The sequence below is a fragment of the Perognathus longimembris genome, chromosome 3, assembly GCF_023159225.1.
Source record: "Perognathus longimembris pacificus isolate PPM17 chromosome 3, ASM2315922v1, whole genome shotgun sequence".
Lineage (NCBI taxonomy): Eukaryota > Metazoa > Chordata > Mammalia > Rodentia > Heteromyidae > Perognathus > Perognathus longimembris.
This window is the reverse complement of record NC_063163.1, coordinates 96,747,228-96,765,626: the sequence shown is the minus strand read 5'-3', so window position 1 is coordinate 96,765,626 and position 18,399 is coordinate 96,747,228. Positions and strand designations below refer to the sequence as shown.

The following is an 18,399-nucleotide window of genomic DNA, read 5'->3' as shown; positions in this document are numbered from 1 at the left end:
CTGCACTCCCCTTCCTCCTGTTTCTACTTCACATGTGGCTTTTTTATAACCTAGGCAGAATTATTTTTTTTGGGGGGGGGAGGGAGGAGTGCTGGAGCTGGTACTGGGGTTTGAACTTGAGGCCCCATGTTCTTGCTTGTCTTTTCTGCTTAAGGTTGGCAATCCCTTGAGCCACAGCTCTAATTCCAGGATCTTGTCACAAGGACTTTCCTACTAGGCTGGCTTCAAACTGTAATACTCAGATCTTAGCTTCTTTTTCTTTTCTTTCTTTTTTCTTTTTTGCCAGTTCCGGGGCTTGAACTCAGGGCCTGAGCACTGTCTCTGAGCTTCTTTTGCTCAAGGCTAGCACTCTACCACTTGAGCCACAGCGCCACTTCCTGCTTTTTCTGTTTATGTGGTACTGAGGAATTGAACCCAGGGCTTCATGCATGCTAGGCAAGCACTCTACCACTAAGCCACATTCCTAGCCCAGACCATAGCTTCTTGAGTAGCTAAGGATTACAGGAGGCAGCCACTAGTGCCTGGCTTCAGGCTTTTTACTGGTTAATTGAAGAATCTCACAGAATTGTCTGGCTTTGAACTTCAACCCTCAGATTTCAGCCTCCTGAAGTGCTAGGATTTCAAGTGTGAGCCACTGGCTCCTGGCCTGGGCAGGCTTTGGAGACCAGGCTAGAGGTGGTTCAGAATGCCTGTGTCCCCTATTCAAGCACCAGGAAGGCAGGGCTTGGTAGAAACCACCAAGCTGAGGAGCTCCCACCAGCACAGGTGAGAACAGAGGCTTGTTAGTGTAACCCTCCCACAGGAGGGCCTAACACAAAAGAAATACTAGCAGATTTCCTTTTCTGCCACCTGCATCTCCCAGATGGCTTCTTTACTTCTCCTTCTGCCAAATCCATGGTCCTTGCCCAAACCAGACTGCTTCATGTTTGGGGACTGCTCCATGTCTTGGGGTTGTGTGGCCAATGCCTGCTTGTGGGCACCCAGAACCTACCAGGCCTGGCTTCTCTGAAGTGGCAAGTGTTAACCTTCTCCCCTACTGGTGGCTTGACACCTCCCAGACATCCAGACCTCCCCTGCCACCTGCTGCACATCTCAGTTCAGGAGCTTAGAGGCTTTTTTTTTTTTTTTTCCTTCTAGAGGTGTTGATCATTGTTTTGCTCTTAAATCCAGAAAGCACCACAAACTTGAGTCATCTTAGGTAACTTTAATGAAAGTGTCCACAGTCCTTTTTCCCAGGGGGTATACAGACAGCTGACCTCAAAAACAGGATCACAGCTGCTAAGCGACCAGCAACCCACCAAAGGCAGGCCAGGCTGCTGCCCGGAAGCTGTGCTGGCTGTGCCTGGCCTTGGGGGGGGTCACAAGGGCCTTCGCCCAGAGCTGAGACCTCCTGACTACAGAAGAATCACAATTTTCCCAGCCTTGTGAAGCTTTGTCAACTCACGCACAGGCTGGCAAAGCATGAGATGGGAAAATGGAGGCAGCCTCAGTTCTAAAGTGATCATCATTACCACCACAGTGGTCTGGTAGTGGGGACTTTATAACTACAGAGTGGTCATTCCATCATGAAAGAACACACATCCCATATAAATAAAAGGCAAAATGAGGAGGGTGGGTAAAGAAATGGGAATTGGCACAGATGCTGAGATATTGCTTCCAGTTTCAAGGCGATAGATGCAAATCAAGAGACACCAGAGGGAAGAGAAGTTAAGGGCTGGGTTTGGCTTTTCTAAGCAAAATGTGTTTCTCTTGAGGGGCCAGAGATGGGTAGAAATTGGTGCAGAAATGTGCACAAGCAGTTTCTGTTCTCATCATCCAAGAGGGCAGCCTTGTGCTATAGAAGGAAAAAAGATAGCAACTACACACTGTGCAGATAGACTTGTCCTGGCCCTGTTTGTTCTCTACCTTCTACCCCTGGCTGTCAGGACCTCCCATGTGCCATGTACTTCAGGCTTGGCAGAAGCTGTGCATCACTGCCCACCCCCCCCCCCAAAGGGCCATGGGAAATGTCCCATCTGGTACTGGTGTCCTCATTCTCCTGAGTCACACTCCGCTCCCCTCCTCTGGTTAGTGGCTTGCCTTCTTATGCAGAACCAGCACTGGAACTGTACTCAGTTTCTTCTTTCTGTCCCCAACTCCCTCTTTTTTAAAAGAGTGAAGTGCAGATTTAAATTTTTTGGTGGCATCCTCTCTTCTCTAAGCTGGCCAGGGAGGCACAGAGATCCTGGTCCCAGCCTAAGAGCAGGGTGTGCGACCAGGACTATCCACCATCCACACTGTGGTGGAGGTCCCTTCTTCCCTGTGCCTGGCTTTCTGAAATGCCCCAAGGGTTACGTCCTACAGAGATGTCCGGCCTGACTTCCATGACAAGCAGAGCTGGAGCTCGAGGGGAAGACGGACGCTGCCAGGACACAGACTGTCCACAGCACATTCTCCTATCTTATTAGGTATCTGAATCTGTTAGGAAAAAAATTAGAAACTATGTATAAAACTTAAAAATATTCAAGTATCAAAAGGCTATTTCGGATCAAAGTTTTAAAACAAGCTGTCAGCATACTGCCACCACAGAGAAGAAATTTGTACAAAAGTGAACTGAGTCTGTTCAGCTGAGAGCAAGGAAAGGAAGTGATGAAGGGAGGAGGAGGTAAGGGAAGGAGTGGGCAAGGGCAAGGTCAGAGAAATCAAGACCTTCATAAGCCAAGAAGTACAGCCAGGACCAGGTGGGCAGTTAGAATGGGTCGATGTGGTCACTTCCCCAGGAAGGAGCCAGCCTGGGCCTCTTTCCCCCTGGTGTCTGCTCCCCCTATACTTTCCCACTGCAGACTGAGTTGTCTTCTGAGGAACACAAAAAGAGCAAAATAAAACAACAGGAAAGAAGGGGAAGCCGACCCATTTCTGCACAGAAATTCTGCAAGCAGTGAATCAATGCTATAGAGTGTTGACTTAGCTTCTTAAACCCTGTTGACAAATACAGTTGAATTTCTAAGTCAGGGAAATTGGAATGGCCCCACCTGCACAGGGACAGTATGAAGCAGCAGCAGCAGCAGCAGCATTTTATTCAAGACACAATAGTGAGGGAATCTGGTGGCACACATCTCTCCAGAGAGGGTGCATCTTGACAAGTGATCCAGTAGAAATCTTTCAAACTCTGATAAATTATGTTCATAAAAACCACTCCCTTCACCTTCTCTCCCTGCAGCCAGGCCTCCACACTAAGCCATGCTGGCTTGGGGCACCCTCTGGTGGTGGCGTGGAAAACCACAGTCCAAGGCCAGCTCGGGGCTTGCAGATCCACTGGGCTGGGGGGCTACCGAGGCCACTTGGCCTGCTTTGGGTACTTGTCTCTTGGTAGATGGCCCGCTCTTGGGTCCCACTTTGCAGATTGCCTGTCTTGCCACAGGTTTCCGGGCCATTCAGCTGGCCTCTTTAGGAGATGCTGCTTGGCCTTTAGACTTCAGTGGAGAACAGGATGCTCTGTCTCTTGCTGTCAGGGGCAGGGATGGCCTCCAGTTGCAGGAAGTACAGCAACACTTGGACCTGTCCAGGCAGAGAAGAATGAGGCAAATAGCTCAGAGGGGGCACTCAGGGCTGCAAGTGGGAATGTAAGCTGGCTGTGGGATCCTGTGGGAGCCCATCATACTAAGAAGAGGTGGGTTCCCCAATAACATACAATTTGGGATTGCTTCAGGACTCAGGCTGGATGCATCTGAGGGACCAGCAGGTGCATCCGAAGCCCTGTAAAGTGGAGGGACACACAGTAGCTCCCTCCCGCTCCCCTGCCCCGCTCCTAGCAGCTACAGCCTCTGTACTGTGGACTCTGGGGGAGCAGATAGAGACCACCTATGTCAGGACAGGGTAGCACGGGCTAGCGGGACTATCCCATACCTGGGACATGACCTCCAGGGACCAGCTGTCAGTCATGGTGATGGGCTGGCTGGGGTTGGCAGGGAGCTTGCTCTCCTTCTCTGAGGGCCGTAGCAGTGTGGGGCCGAAGACTGTGGCAAGGTTGTGCAGAGACATCTTGTTCACGGTCTCCTTTTCAGCCACCCTGTAGAAAGCCAAAGCAGAGTGTGTCATTTCACATACCCTTGGAAACAGAGCCTCACCCATTGAGGGAGATGAGTATGCCTGTAGGGTCCCCCAGGGAATATGCTGGTTGCATCATCCCTTCCTGCCTTGTGCAGGCTCCAGAACATAGTACAATTCTGGTTGTGCTGAAAGCCACCCCACCCCACAGTCTGAGGAGCCCAAGACAGAGTGCTCAAGGCCAGCCTTAGGCAAGCTGGGCCCACTCTGGGCTATGGCCTGGGAGAAAGAGCAGGTACAGATGAAGTGCTGGCTGTAGCTGAAGAGCTGTTTCCAGTCGCCCCTGGGGGATGGGGAAGGGCCAATGAGTGGGGGGGAAAGTTCGACTGATGGACATATGGGGTTCCGGGGGCCCTACACCCCAAAGAAAAGCCAGCGCTAACCTTTTCAGGTGATCCAGAAGGAAGAGGAAGGTCAGTAGGTTGGCCTCTGGGAGGGACAGCAGTAGGTTGAGCATGCAGCTCTCCTTCGCAACAGGGTCTGAAAGAGCTGCAGAAAGCAGGGAGGGCTAATGTCCATGGTTACAACCACAGCTGGGGATGGGGTGGGGGGAGGGATGGAGCTCCCAGGGCTGTGTGGGAAAGTGCTGGGCAGTCCAAGCCCACCATTGCCCTTGCTTGCTCACACAGCACAGCCCTGGCTCCTACCAAGGGATCAAAAACACCCTCAGCACCAAGAGCAGAGATACCATAATAGGAGCTGCTTAGGAACAGAGCTGTGCTTGGGACTGCCTTCTGCTGTGTGGGCTCCTAGGAGGAGCTGAAGGATGGCAAGAGGCAGGAAGAGTGGAACAAGATGAAGGATGGAACGAGTGACACCTACAGGCCACAGTGGACAGGCTTTCTGCTGAAAGGGCCCCATAGGCCAACTTGTCCTGGGGGAAGGGGAAGGGGAAGGGGAAGGCGAAGGCAGAGGGGAAGCAGAGGTTGCAGTCCCTTCATGTGCTAGCCCTCAGTTTAGTCAGCGCCCTTCAGGTTGACTGAGGGTCAAGGCTAGGTTTGAACTTCTGCTTGCCTGGGCTAGGCTCTGGTCTTAGAGGAAGGAGTGTCCCTCTGCCTGATCTACAGGAAGGAAGAAGGAGAGCTGCAGTCTCCAAGTCCTCACACACGGGTACATCTCTGCAGCACAGAGTTGGGGGGGGGGGAACACAACAGGCAGCCCTTGGGGGCTGAGGACTGGCAAAGTGTCACACACCCCCCCCCCCTGCAGCTCACTACAGGAGGGCTGCAATGTGGACCACAGTAAAGGGACACAGCTTTGGCTTTGCTTCTCGAGAGTGGCAGTGGACAGGAAGAGGAAGTGGGGAGATGTCTTCCACAAGGCTGAGGCTTCCAATGCTCACCGATGCCCTCGGCAAAGTTGGGGTAGAACTCATCAGTGAAGAGGGGCTCTGGCAGCTCCCGGAAGTAAAGCTTCAGTGTGCCAGCAATAGCATTCACATCCATCTCACTCATCATCACCGACACGTCCTTGTTATCTAGAAAGAACATGGGGACAGAGTCTGCGTGTGGACCTGAGCTGAGGCTTCTGCTGGGCTGTGAGGTCTCACCATGCTGACCGCTGATAGGTCACTCCCCTTTGAGTAGCTCAGCTTCCTGTTCCCAAACACCCACGGATCTAAGTCTGGGCAGGACTAGGAAGGTGAGCTCATCCCCACACCTCTCCTCTGCTCAGCAAGCAGCAGCCCTGGGATAGAGCCAGAAGTACCTGGCCAGGGGACAATGATGAGGCTAGTGTAGGACATGACACCTGGGCAGGAAGGCACTGGGATCATCTGAGCCATTTTAGTGTTGAAATGAGTGTTTTCCTTTGGGCCTGGCCTGGGTGGCCACCAGTCCTCCAAGCCACAGGCCAGGCCCCCTCTGGTTGTCCAGAGGAAGCTGATATAGGTCAAGAGCCCACTCAAGGGTGTTGAACCCTTAAGAGCTTTGGGCCAGGGTAGGTGGAACATGCCTTGTAACAATCTTCAGGGACAAAGTCCTGGTTAGCCCTGCGTCTATGCCCCCTGCACTTCAAGGATGCCGGGCAAGGACTCTGTGGTAACTGGGACAGCTCCTTCTTGCTCCCAGAGTCAAGGTTAATAGGCCACAGCATTTGCAGGAGCTGGGTCACACCTGTGCCCTTTGTCCCTCCAGATCCTCACATGGGCCACAGACACACCGCACTCTTCACCTCCAGGGCCTAGCAGGTCAAGTCGCATGGGAACAGCCCCTGGTCTAATCTCACAAACACTGCTGCTGTTGAGATGGGGCCTATGCTGTTCAGGTTGGTTTTGAACTTCTGGGCTCAAGTGATTCTCTCACCTTTACCTCCCTGAGTAGCTGGGACTATAGGCATAGATCACTGAGCCTAGCAATCATTTTCTTATTTATTTGTTTGCTATGTAGCCCAGGCTGGACTTGAACTCCCTATGTAGTCCAGGCTAGGCTCCAACTTAAGATTTTCCCACGTTAGCCTCCCAAATGCTGTGACTACAGGTATGTACCACCTCACTCAATTTCATCTCCTGTTTTTCAGTAATAAGCAATGGAAGAAAAAACACCAAGCAGGAATGAGGTGACAGGCACAAGCCATACATGGTACTCTAGCAGTCTGGACCACTAGCCACACCTCCACCCCACACCGCCCAGGTTAACACTCACTGACGTCAAAGGCAGCCTTCAGTGCCTGGATGTCCGTGGCCACTCCAGACACTCGGTAGATGCCCACCTCCTCCATGCCCCGGCGCTCGATCTCCTCCACACACTGGCGCACAATGTACGGCACCTTAGACCTTTCTCTCCTGCAAAGAGAGAGATGTCTTTAGTGCCCCGTCACTCATCTGCACTCACCTACACACTTGAAGATGGGGTGAGGAAGGTGATGGAGGTGCTTGGGTTGGGGCTACACACAGCCTCTTGCATGTTGTCCCTCTGCCTGCAAGCTCAGTTATCGTCACCTGCATTTCATAAGGGCCTTTCAAAGGGCTTGAAGCTGTTGAACCCTTACAAGTTACATACAACCCTTTGGGGGAAAGTCAGGTACCTTTTATTTCCCCTTGATGTTGTTGAATCCAAGGCCTGGCACAGGCTACATAATCACTCTACCTAGCCAGTACTATCTTTTCTTTTGGTAGTGGTGGGGAAGTCAGTTGTGGGACTTGAACTAGGTGCTGTCCCTGAGCTTTTTTGCTCAAGGCTAGCATTCTACCATTTTGGGCCACAGTGCCACTTTCAGTTTTCTGATAGCTAATTGGAGATAATAGTCTCATGGACTTTCTTGCCCAGGTTGGCTATGAACTGCAATCCTTCAATCTCAGCCTCCTGACTAGAGTTAGGATTACAGGTGTGAGCCACCGGTGCCCGGTTTAAGCCACGTTTTTATAAGTTATGTTTTTGTAGTCAACAGAAGTGCCCACAGAAGTGCAGTTCAAAGATCCCAGGCCCTAACTGGGCAACAGTAGCTCATGCCTGTAATCCTAGTTATTTACTAAGGAAGCTAAAATCTAAAGATCATGGTTGAAAGCCAGCATGGACAGAAAAGTCTGTGAGACTCTTATCTCCAATTAGTCATTAAGACACATACACGCGCGAAATGAAGCTGTGGCTCAAATGATAGAGTACTATCCTTGGGTACAAAGCTCAGGGACAGTGCCCAGGCCATAAGTTCAAGCCCCAGGATTAGCACAGGATCTCGGGCCTTGTATCACCAGGAGGCTATATGGTGTTTTGGAAAGTAGTCTTAGGAGACTGGACTGGGCCTTGCCTCCATCACTACATCCCTTTACCCTCCAGGCCTCCTTGAGAGATAAGCCCTGCATTCAGCAGGTACTCAATAAACATCTGCTGAATGGACCTTTCAGGGTTGTCCAAATAACCTGCCATTCTTTGTGCTTGTTTCAAGTTGTAGCAACAGATGACTGCAGTGTCTCCAAGTAGGGCTCTAAAGTAAGAGAACTTCATTTTGCTGCTTTGCAACTGGGTTAAGGAGCCCAGAAAAGCTCTTTCCCAAACCCTTCTCCACCAGGGTACTTATTTGAGAATGCTGAGAATCATGCCCAGAGCCTCCCTGAAGTAGTGAGGCAAGAGTGGGGAAGGACTGACGCAGGCCATGGTGCAGATGACCAGCAAGGAGATCAGGGGCCAGGCCTGATTCCATCCTGGGGAAGCGAGTGAAATCTGGGAGGAAGTAGCTTCTATCCCCAAGAATTGCTCTCGAACCAACAAACAGGACTCTCCTGGCAACAGTCTCATAACAAAGGGGCAGGGGTTACAATTATTCCACAGGAACCTGGGATCAGGGAAAAATCCAAGCGAGGGAAGCAAACTGCACTTGGGCAGTTCCTGCAATCAGACAGGAGCCAAGCTACTGCTTCCAAAGGAAGTAGGCAAAAACATTCCAGAGCTGGTTTTGCAGTAAACACAGGAGGTAACTTAGCACACAGAATGATCCCAGGGCCTAGGCAGATTCCACATGCAGTGACCATGCAGAGAGGAGAGAATCATGACTGCTGTGCCTCAGAAACACCTGCAGGCACAGACTTTCTGGGTGCACAAGCCCTCTCCCCTCAACACTCACTTGGTGACCACAGCAATCTTGACTCCGAAGACCCCTGTCTGTTTGCGGGAAGGCATTCTCTTCAAGCTGAACTCCCGGCTTGTGAATTTGACTGAGAGTTTCACTTCAATCTGCAGTGGGCAGAAAAGGCAAAGCCTCACCCTCTGGTCCTCACAGAACAGGGGCAAACAGGTCAAGGTTCCAGAGTGAGGTGGGGAAACCCTTTAGTCTCATCCAGTATGGTGGCCCAAAGACTGGCTCCTCCAGAACCTCCTCCTGTGACCCCACGGCTTTTCTTTCTGGGTTAACAATTTAAAACCATAAGTAGATGGATGGGGCCAGGAGTATAGCTCAGTGGTAGTGATTTAACCCAAGGCCCTGAGTTAAATCTTCAGCACACAAAACAACAAAAGTTACAGAAAAAGGAAAGCGATTAATTTAACAAAGAGCCAAACCCTACAATTTTATCATATATGCCCAGCTTCTTAGGGTATATGGTTGCATTTTTTTCCTTTTTTTGGTGTAGTTACTGGAGGAGTTTGAACTCAGGACCCTGGACTTCCTAAAGAAGTGTTCTTACTATCCTGATTTTTTTTTTCTTTTCTTTTCTTTTTGCCAGTCCTGGGCAGGACCTGGTCGCTGTCCCTGAGCCTCTTTGTGCTCAAGACTAGCACTCTACCACTTGAGCTACAGTGCCACTTCCAGCTTTTTCTTAGTTTACTGGAGATGAGTCTCACAGACTTGCCTGCCCAGGCTGGCTTCAAACCATGATCCTCAGATCTCAGCAACCTGAGTAGTTAGGATTACAGGCGTGAGGCCACTGGTGTCTGGCTCTTACTAATTATTTTAAAAATAGGGTCTCACTTCCTGTCTTAAGTGAGTGTGATCTGCCCATTTAGGCTTCTTGGTAGCTAGGATAATAGGTATATACTACCTTGTCCAGCTCTTAGTTAAGAAGTGGTCTCATTGACTTTTTTCTTGACCAGGCTGTTCTCAAATCATGATCCTCCCAATCTCAGCCTCCCAAGTAGCTAGGATTACAAGCACTGGCATCTGGCTGGTTGTTATAAATAAACATCCCTACAAACCCATGAAATCCATTTTTCTTAAGAGATACTTAACCTGTATAAACCTGAAGACTAATCAGGGTTTTCAGTTTCTAGGGCAAGATTCTAAGGGTCCTGGGTTGAGGCTCCCTTGTCGAGGTGGTTTCGTAGGATGTGGTCCCAGGGTTTAGACTGGGATAGTACTTCAGCCACCAAATGGAAGATTCCTTCCTATGTATAATGCTTCTGCTCTACAAGGAATGCTGCTTTCTAGCAGAAGGCCAGTCTCCTTATGTTTCAGAAGAAAGTAGGGCCTTTCAGTGGGAAGTAAGCACCAAGAGTGTTGCAGGTACATACCCCATTCATGGCGATGACAGTCCGTTGCCAGTCTCTGTCCTGTAGGGCCTGGGGGTCCAGCTGAAACCAAAGAGGAACGATAAATAGAGGCCCTTGGGTCTGTTCAGAGGTCTTGGTCCTGCCTGGAAGGGGCCTCCATATCCTAATTCCAAAGTACAGTCCAACTGCAGCTAATACCTCTACTCAGTGGCCAAGAAGGGCCCAGAAAGGGAAGAAGACTTGTTAAGAGCACCCTAGACCCTTATGGCTCCATTGCTACCAGACTTTGCTACCTGGGTCTGAGCTCACAGCAGTGAGTGTGTCAGCTCAGGGTCCTGCAATCTGCCCCCTTCACTTTGTCCCAGTGGAGTCACATACCCACCTGCTAACTGTTGCAACACGCCTAGCAGAGGAGGAGCAGATGGTATAAAGCCCCAACTTTCAGGGTGCATGGTATCCAAGAGTCAGAGAATCTGGGAATTACACTGCTTTTTTTGCTGTGCCATTGTTTGGTTTGTGGCAGTAGAAGCTTCCAGGCCAGGTTAGTCCTATGGCTTACAGTCAGGCCCCAAAGAAGTCAGAGCCTGACCCCACATTATGTGGGTGAAGGGAGAGGAAAGGAAGCTCCCACTACAGCTCCTCTAATTTCAACACCCACAAAACACACCCAGTAGCTGGTGTGCAGGAAGCTATTATTTAATGTCACCCAAATAAACGGTCTTCATGCATGACTGCCACATGCCTCTGTACCGTACCGCTTTGGTGAACTCTCTCTCTGTAAGCAGCAGGTCTAGGATATGGCCAAGACCACAGGCTGGGCCAAGTGGGGAGAAGGGGCTGTCTTGTTAAAAATGAAACAAAACAAAAACCTCCTAGGGCAACTAGTATAAAGACAGGTAAGAGAGCCACTGTCTCACACCGCATCCTGGCACACACCACACACAGCCTTGTGTTCTCATTACTTGTTCAGATGGTGGTGTTATTTTCTAGTAGACAAGTAGAGAGCAGGGGACCATACCTCATGACTTCCATGCACACATGTGCACAACTGCATACATATAGCTAAGCAAAGGCCAGGTGTAGAGAGGACTTTAGGAGAGACCTACATGTTTATCTCCTACAGGGAACAGAGTCCACAGCTACCTGGGCCTTCTGCAGGTGGAAAACACAAACTTCAGGAGATGCCTCTACGTCCCAGCATTGTGTGCCTGTGTCCCAGGCAGGCATAGAGGCTCATCACAGACACTCCTGGTATATGAATTCTCCTTACTTTCTCTACTAGGTCCTACTATTTAACATTTCCCAAGAGTCTGAAATGTACAGCTAGAATGACACAGACAAGAAGGTGGCAGGATGAGACCTTTGAGGGCTATGAGATCATAGATTCTCCTACATCTGCCCCTAGAAGGTTCTAAGGCCACTCTCCAGGCTATGCGGACCCCTCCTTAAGAAGTAGGGTCCATGAGAAGGGAACAATCACACAAATCCAGAAAAAGAACTCTCTCAAGGGGCACTCTCCCCAAAAAGTGAACTGCAGGCCTCATTCAGGAGAGGAACAAGGGGATGGCATGATGGCCTATCCCACATCCCAGCTCCTGGCCTGTACCAGACCAGGCATGGTTGGAGGAGAGAAGGGGCCTGTACTCACTAGCCCACATCCTCAACTCCTACCTACATGCATCCTTCCTTCTTCAGAAGCAATTCAACAGAAACCCCGGAGCAAAACAGCACAAATCCATTCCCTCTCCACCAAAAGGCAACAGTCATGAGGACCCCCTCCCTCAAATACCCAGGATGACAAAAGTCACGAACAAACTAGCCCAAGTCTGGGTAAACAAATGAGACGTTTGGGTAACAAGGACCCTGCCCCTCCCAGCCCTCCTGCTGGCCCACCTTGCCCCTGCACACCAGGTCTCGGATGTGGGTCCACAGGGCAGTGCCTCGAGTACATAGGTGCTTTTCAGTAGAGGCTACCCGGCTCCGGCCTGCCCGGCTGGTGTGGAAATACCGCAGGAAGCCCTGCATCGCGGTAGGGACAGATGGCGACTCTCGCATCCTGGCCTTGCTGCTCTGTTAGGTCCACAAGGTTGGACAGGAGCACAGTGGCCAGCTCCCTGCCTCCGCCACCTTTTGACCAAGCTTCCAGGGAAGCTCCGCCCCCACAGTCTGGCTAGCCAAGGTCAAAGTTTCCCATCACCCTTGCATTCCACTTTTTTTTTTTTTTTTGGTCTGTGTATGGGAAACCCAACCCCCGCCCCCCCCCAACCTCACCAACTCCCTGTGAAAGCCTATTGGTTACGGGAATTCCAATGTGTATCTCCTCTTAAGTCCTAGCTTCCTTCACAAGTGGCTGGTTTCCTGTGGTCCCAATTTGGCGACACTGACTAACATGTGTATGACTGACTGGTCAGTTTATTTTGGGCAGGAAGCAGCACTCTGGAGATTGCTCCAGGGCCTGCACCCTCACAAACAATGATTCCCAATAATCACACAATACTTCCAATGGGCCCAGGGCAGGGAATGCCCTGCCTGTGGTCCCTGCTCTCCCTAAATAAGCTGTCCTGAGTGATGAACAGCACTACACAGGGCTCTCGCTATCATCCATTCCCAAGCAATGATGCCAGCGCCTGGCTCTCATGTTGCCAGGCTGAGTCCTCACCAGGCCCCCTATATGCGGCTTGGTGTGTTGGCTTCTTGGCATTCAGCACGAAAGCTCCAAATCAGTGGGTCCAGCAGGAAAGGCTGAAGCTGGCTCTGCTCCAAAGAACAATGTGTGCTTAGTACTGTGGAAGCGGCACAAAGAATAGCAGGACGATGAGGCCTAGGCCTTAGGGCAGCCCAACCCCACACAACATTCAAAGCTGGCACGCTCTCTTGGGCAGTTATTTAAAGCACCAGAGACATAAACAAGAGAGAGACTGGGACTTGGAAAAACTGATGAGTAGGAAGGCTGGGAAATGGCAGTCTGAGGGAAAACTGAAGAAGGCCTTGGGGAGGTGGGGGGACATCAAGGGTCTACCTCTGGTCTTGGGTTTGGTGAGGATGTCCCTGCTATGACATAGGGTGGGGGCTCGGCAGGTGAGGGACTGAATGCTCACATCCAGTGGTCTCAGGATGGTCTGTATCACTGCAGGCCCCTCCAGGTGTTGGGCAATGGGGAGGGGAGAAGGGGGGCTTTGGAGGAATTGTGGTTGATAGGCCTGATGGACAGTTATCTGGAGGCTTATCTAGAAAACTGCCATCCATCTCCTAGAAGCAGAGGCTGTGGGGAAGACTCAAGCCTGAGGCCTCTAACCATCCCACATCATATGATGGCTTTGCTGAGGTCAAGCGTTGCCCTGCTTGCTGTAGTCAGCATGACTTGATGAGCCATCACTGATGAATGACTACAGTATATGCTCTCATCCATGCCGTCAATATATATGTGTGTGCATGCACGTGTGTACATCCATGTTTTTCATCCATGCTGTCAGTGTGTGTGTGTGTGTGTGCATGTTCTCATCCATGCTGTCAGTGTGTCTGTATGTATATGTGTGTCTCAACTGTTCAAAGAAGGAAATGCTCCTTCCACCCTCATTCATCTCCTTATTGACAATGCTTCCTCCAACTGTCAGGGTCCCAGGTGTAGGTGGTACAGCAGGGCAGCCCCAGTTGCCCTGTCTGGGGCTCCATGTGTTTGCATTGTTACCCACTCTTTGGGGTGGGTCTTTGCAGAGACTACCAGAGACCCTCTGTGCTGACTGTGAGAAACTTCTGGCCTCCTCACTGTGGTCTCCCTGCTCTACCCTGTGACGATAATCAGGTTTTGTTCATTTATTTTCTTTAGTACTGGGGTTTAAACCCAGAGCCTTATTAGGCTTCCTAACGTATTCTTACTCTATCACTTGAGCCACATCTCTAGTCCCAATCTTGCTCCCAGCACAGCTTCAACTCTGATTCCTGAGTCCTTAGCATCATTCAAAGAGATGAAAGGGCTAGAGATGAAGGTCAGTGGTAGAATATATTTAACTTAATGCTTCAGTATTCAGCAACAGCCCCCCACCACCACACAAAAAAGATATATAAGAACTCCCACCCCACAAAGATGCTGTACTAAGAAATATGGGCTATGAATTTGTTCTGGAGAGGACGTGGAGAAATAGGAACATTCACAGGGAATGAAAATGGAAAAAACAGAATAGTTCCTCAAAGTCAACTTGCTATACACAAAGCCAACATTTATGCACACAAAGACTTATTTGAGCATGCATTTCCAGCAGCATCAACTACAATAGTCTCAAGCTGGAAGCAACCCAAATGTTAAGTCAATTGGTGAGTGGATAAGCAAAACTGTGGGGCATTCATAAAGTAGTGCACTACTCAGTCATTACTGATAATGCCAGGATAGGGGAGTGCCTAAAAACATTACTAACTAAACCAGACACTGGTAGCTCATGTCTCTAATCCTAGCTGAGATTTGAGGATTGTGGTTCAAAGCCAGCTCATGCAGGAAAGTTCGTGAGATTTATCTGCAATTAACCACCAGCAAACCAGAAGTGGAGCTGTAGCTCAGTGGTAGAGTGCTAGCCTTGAGGGAAAGAGCTCAGGGACAGTGCTCAGGCCCTGAGTTAAAGCCCCACAACTGACCCCCCAGACCACACACAAAGCAACCATTACTAACTACAAAAGACTATTCCTGGTATGGTTCTACTTATATGAATGGGCAGAAAGACCACATCTGGTATGGTTCTACTTGTATGGAATATGTAGAATCAACCTAAGCACTGGTGCCTCATACCTGTAATACTAGCCTAAAATGTGGAAGCTTATAGTTAGAAGCCAGTCCAAGAGACCTCACATTCAATTAACCAGCAAAAAGCTGGATTGGAGGTATGGATCACATACAATGCTAACTGAGCAAGAAAGCCAAGCAAGTGTGAATCACTGAGTTTAAACCCCAGAACCAGTGTGTGTGTGTGGGGGGGGGGGGGTGTAGAATCAATCTGATGTCTTGTTGGAGAGCAACACATACAAAAAAGTCTGAAGACATGACAAATGGAAAAATGGGAGGAAACTAAATTCTATGACTTGATACAAAGTTATCCTTAAAGACACTGCGAGAATTTAGCAATGTAGAAAATTTGTGAGTGGAAAGGAAAGAAGGAAAAAAACTGAAGGGGAAACATCCAAACAGCTGAGAGGCTCCAAGTGTTTTGGGCTTTGCTGACTCTGGTGATTCTCTTGGACACTGCTCTTGGCTCAAGACAAGTAACAGTCCTTGTCCTTGCCCTAGCCACACCAGGTTGGACTGCAGTGGCTGCCTCTGATTTGAAGTAGGAAACCTTCTCTGCATTGTGTATCTTCACAAATCCTGTTGGCCTTGGAGCAAAGATGTTAAATGTTTTCATCTTGGAATCTCTCTCTGAAGACAGAGACTCAGTTACCCTCTCTATGAAAGTCTCCCTGTGCTCTGACCTTGCCTGCAAGTAACAGTACCATTTGAACTACTTGCTCCTGTGGCAGGCCTGGCCTGGCCTCCTGGAACATCTCTATTATCTTTCTTTCATAGTTTCTCTGGACCACAAGGCCTGGCATGCAGCAGATCCTCCATCATGAGGGCCAGCACTGAGCTCACCTTAGAAAGGATACTAACCTGAGCCCTCTGTCCCTGCCCCAATTAGATTATTCTTGCTGGGGACCCTCCCTAGATAGTCAGCTCTTCCCAGCAGCAGTATCCAGCTCTACACTCTGCCTTTCTGGCAGAGTCTATGGTTCGTCCATTCTGAGTTCAGGAAGGGGGAGCCCTTTGTCTTCCTCTTGGAGAGTCTCCATCATATATGAAGGAAAGCAGGGATCTGATAACTAGAACATTTAGTTGTTTGAGAAGCTGAGGCAGAAACCTCAGACACAGGCCCATGGTTCCTAAACCTAGTACTCATCAGCACCATTTTAGGAAACAGAGCCCATACCAATCCAGAACCTTAACCCCAGAAGATTCTGACATTACTGTCCACAGACAGGTGTGTGAACAGTGTTGCTGGAGTAGTTTCCGTCCTGGTCCTTCCCTCAAGGCAGGCCTTTCTGGCTGGGTCTGAATGTCTTCCCTGAGACTTTTTTTTTTTTTGGCCAGTCCTGGGCCTTGGACTCAGGGCCTGAGCACCGTCCCTGGCTTCTTCCCACTCAAGGCTAGCACAGCGCCCCTTCTGGCCGTTTTCCATATATGTGGTGCTGGGGAATCGAACCGAGAGCTTCATGTGTAGGAGGCAAGCACTCTTGCCACTAGGCTATATTCCCAGCCCCTTCCCTGAGACTTCTGAGCATGGCACCTTCCCCACTCAATGTAAGTTTCTCTACTCAACTTTGGGAGTCAAGGTGCCTAAAAGGGGCCTGAGTGGGACTGCAGGTCACATCATCCCCACTGACTCCCAGCCTTTCAGTATGTGGAGAGCCACACTCCCCTTCCCTCCCACCTCCCCCCACCCCCATAGCATGGAGGGTGTCTGATGTCACTGGGAAAAAGCCTGGACTCAGGAAGGCTGGGTCCTGGCGAGTCACAGGCGCCTCTCCCAGGTCTACCCCACAGACAACAGACTGGGGGTGTATAGCATCATCAGCATCACTGCCCCTCTTCCATCTTCCTTCCTCCTGGGACCTCACAAACAAGCCCTTGTAGCCAGGATCCCAGGTCTTCTGGAGCCAGGCCAGCTACCGCCTACATGTGAGTCAGCCAGGAGATGACTTTCTACAGCGGGAGATGCCTTCTTATCTAATGAGGGTTGAGGGGCCATGTTTCCTTCATCTCTCGGGTGAAGCAGTGACCAGACGGCTGGAGCAGGAACTGGACTTCTTCACTAACAATGACAATAGGAGTAATAATAGCAGCTACCCCTGGCCACACCCTGAGAGGACACGTCACTCAGCTGTCAGGGCACCATGGCCCCTCATCTCAATTCTTAGGTTAAGGAAACAAATTTGGCAGGGTGGGAAAAAATGATTCACTCAGGCCACACAGAGTATGATAGGGGTATTGAAAGAGATTCTTAATTTGGTTTTACTTCCAGCATGGGTGAATGCTTGGGCCTTGACTTGTCTGTTTTAGGCTTCCTGTAACTGGAATGACAGCCATGCACCATCATATCCACCAGGGTCTAAGAAAGAACTTTGCAAAGTTTTCTGCTTGGACTAGCCTTAAGCTGAGATTCTTCCTATTTCAGCATCTCAAGTAGCTAGGATTTCAGATGTGAGCCACTGGCACCTGGCTCAAGAGTCCGATTTCAGCAAAAAAAAAAAAAAAAACCCTGCCTCATCAGTTTAGCAAGAGTCCTGTTGGTTTGTTTAACCAGAATTTTCTGTTCTTTCAAGTCATTTTCCTCTAGTGACCTCCAACCTACTTGGCAATAAATTCTCAGTTTCTCTTGTATCTAAGAGTTGAGTCTAACCTCTCTTACTTCAATACTCCATTGATGCTGGGCATTAGTGGCTCATGCCTATAATCCTGGCTACTCAGTAGTCTGAGAATCACCTCCATTGCTATAGAATCTTGGGGGGTGGGAGGATGCACATGTGCATGTGTGCTAGTAGTGGGATTTGAACTTAGGGCCTCGCATTCTCCCTTGGCTTTTTTGCTCATGGCTGGTACTCTACCACTTGGACCATGCCTCCAGTTCCAGCTTTTTACTGCTAAATGAAGATCCTCTCAAATCTGTTTGCCTGGGCTGGCTTCAAACCATGACGCTCAAGATCTCAGCTTGTAGAGTAGCAAGGATTACAGGCATGAGCAACTGCTGCCTGGCTCTAAGGGGTTTTGAATATAGTCTACCTTAAGGGTTGTTTTTAAATAGTATTGGGGATCAAACCCAGGGCCTCATGCATGCCAGGCAAGTGCTCCAATACTGAGCTATATCATAGCCCCATTTAGTGACAATGCCTTACTAAACTGCCAAGGCTGGCCTTAAACTTGTGATCTTCCTACCTCACCCTTCTTAGGATTACAGGTATATGCCACCCCACTGAGCTACCTTATACAGTAGCTTTAAAAAATATGACTCTATACCTTCCTCCTCACCAAGTTTCATTTCTGTGACTTGGTGAGTCCACCCTCACAGGTGCATCCAAGAATGAAGAGCAATGAGGAATTCTCTAAAAGTTGCCCAGGGGGGGGAGCACTAAGGATGGGCAAACCTAGCTTCTACCCACTCAATATCTGCTTCGGTCTCAGCAGGTTCTTCATCTTCCATCATCCCCTAGGGGGTGTCTGATCACCTGGGCAGCCTTCAGCAAGAATCCTGTTAGGCTGGTTTAGCCAGAATCCCCCTTAATGATGCTTCCTCTTAGTAATATTCAACCTACTGTTCTTTGCCTTGCTTCTTGGCTATAAATTCCAGTATTGTCCACATAGTATTTGGAACTGCGCCCC

At 49.8% G+C, this 18,399-nt stretch overlaps 1 protein-coding gene across 1 annotated transcript in view; it reads right to left on the bottom strand.

Annotated features, from left to right (window-relative positions):
- Positions 1-1,189: 1,189 nt before the first annotated feature.
- The window catches only part of Bcr (BCR activator of RhoGEF and GTPase), a 132,943-nt gene continuing 115,733 nt past the window's right edge, over positions 1,190-18,399 (bottom strand). Inside the window, exons 17-23 of the mRNA XM_048343524.1 lie at positions 10,026-10,085; positions 8,644-8,753; positions 6,729-6,868; positions 5,429-5,563; positions 4,470-4,575; positions 3,886-4,048; positions 1,190-3,537 (exon numbers count right to left, since the gene is read on the bottom strand). Coding sequence (XP_048199481.1) covers positions 3,448-3,537; positions 3,886-4,048; positions 4,470-4,575; positions 5,429-5,563; positions 6,729-6,868; positions 8,644-8,753; positions 10,026-10,085 — 804 coding nt within the window. The 3' untranslated portion in view covers positions 1,190-3,447. The remainder of the gene's footprint in view (positions 3,538-3,885; positions 4,049-4,469; positions 4,576-5,428; positions 5,564-6,728; positions 6,869-8,643; positions 8,754-10,025; positions 10,086-18,399) is intronic.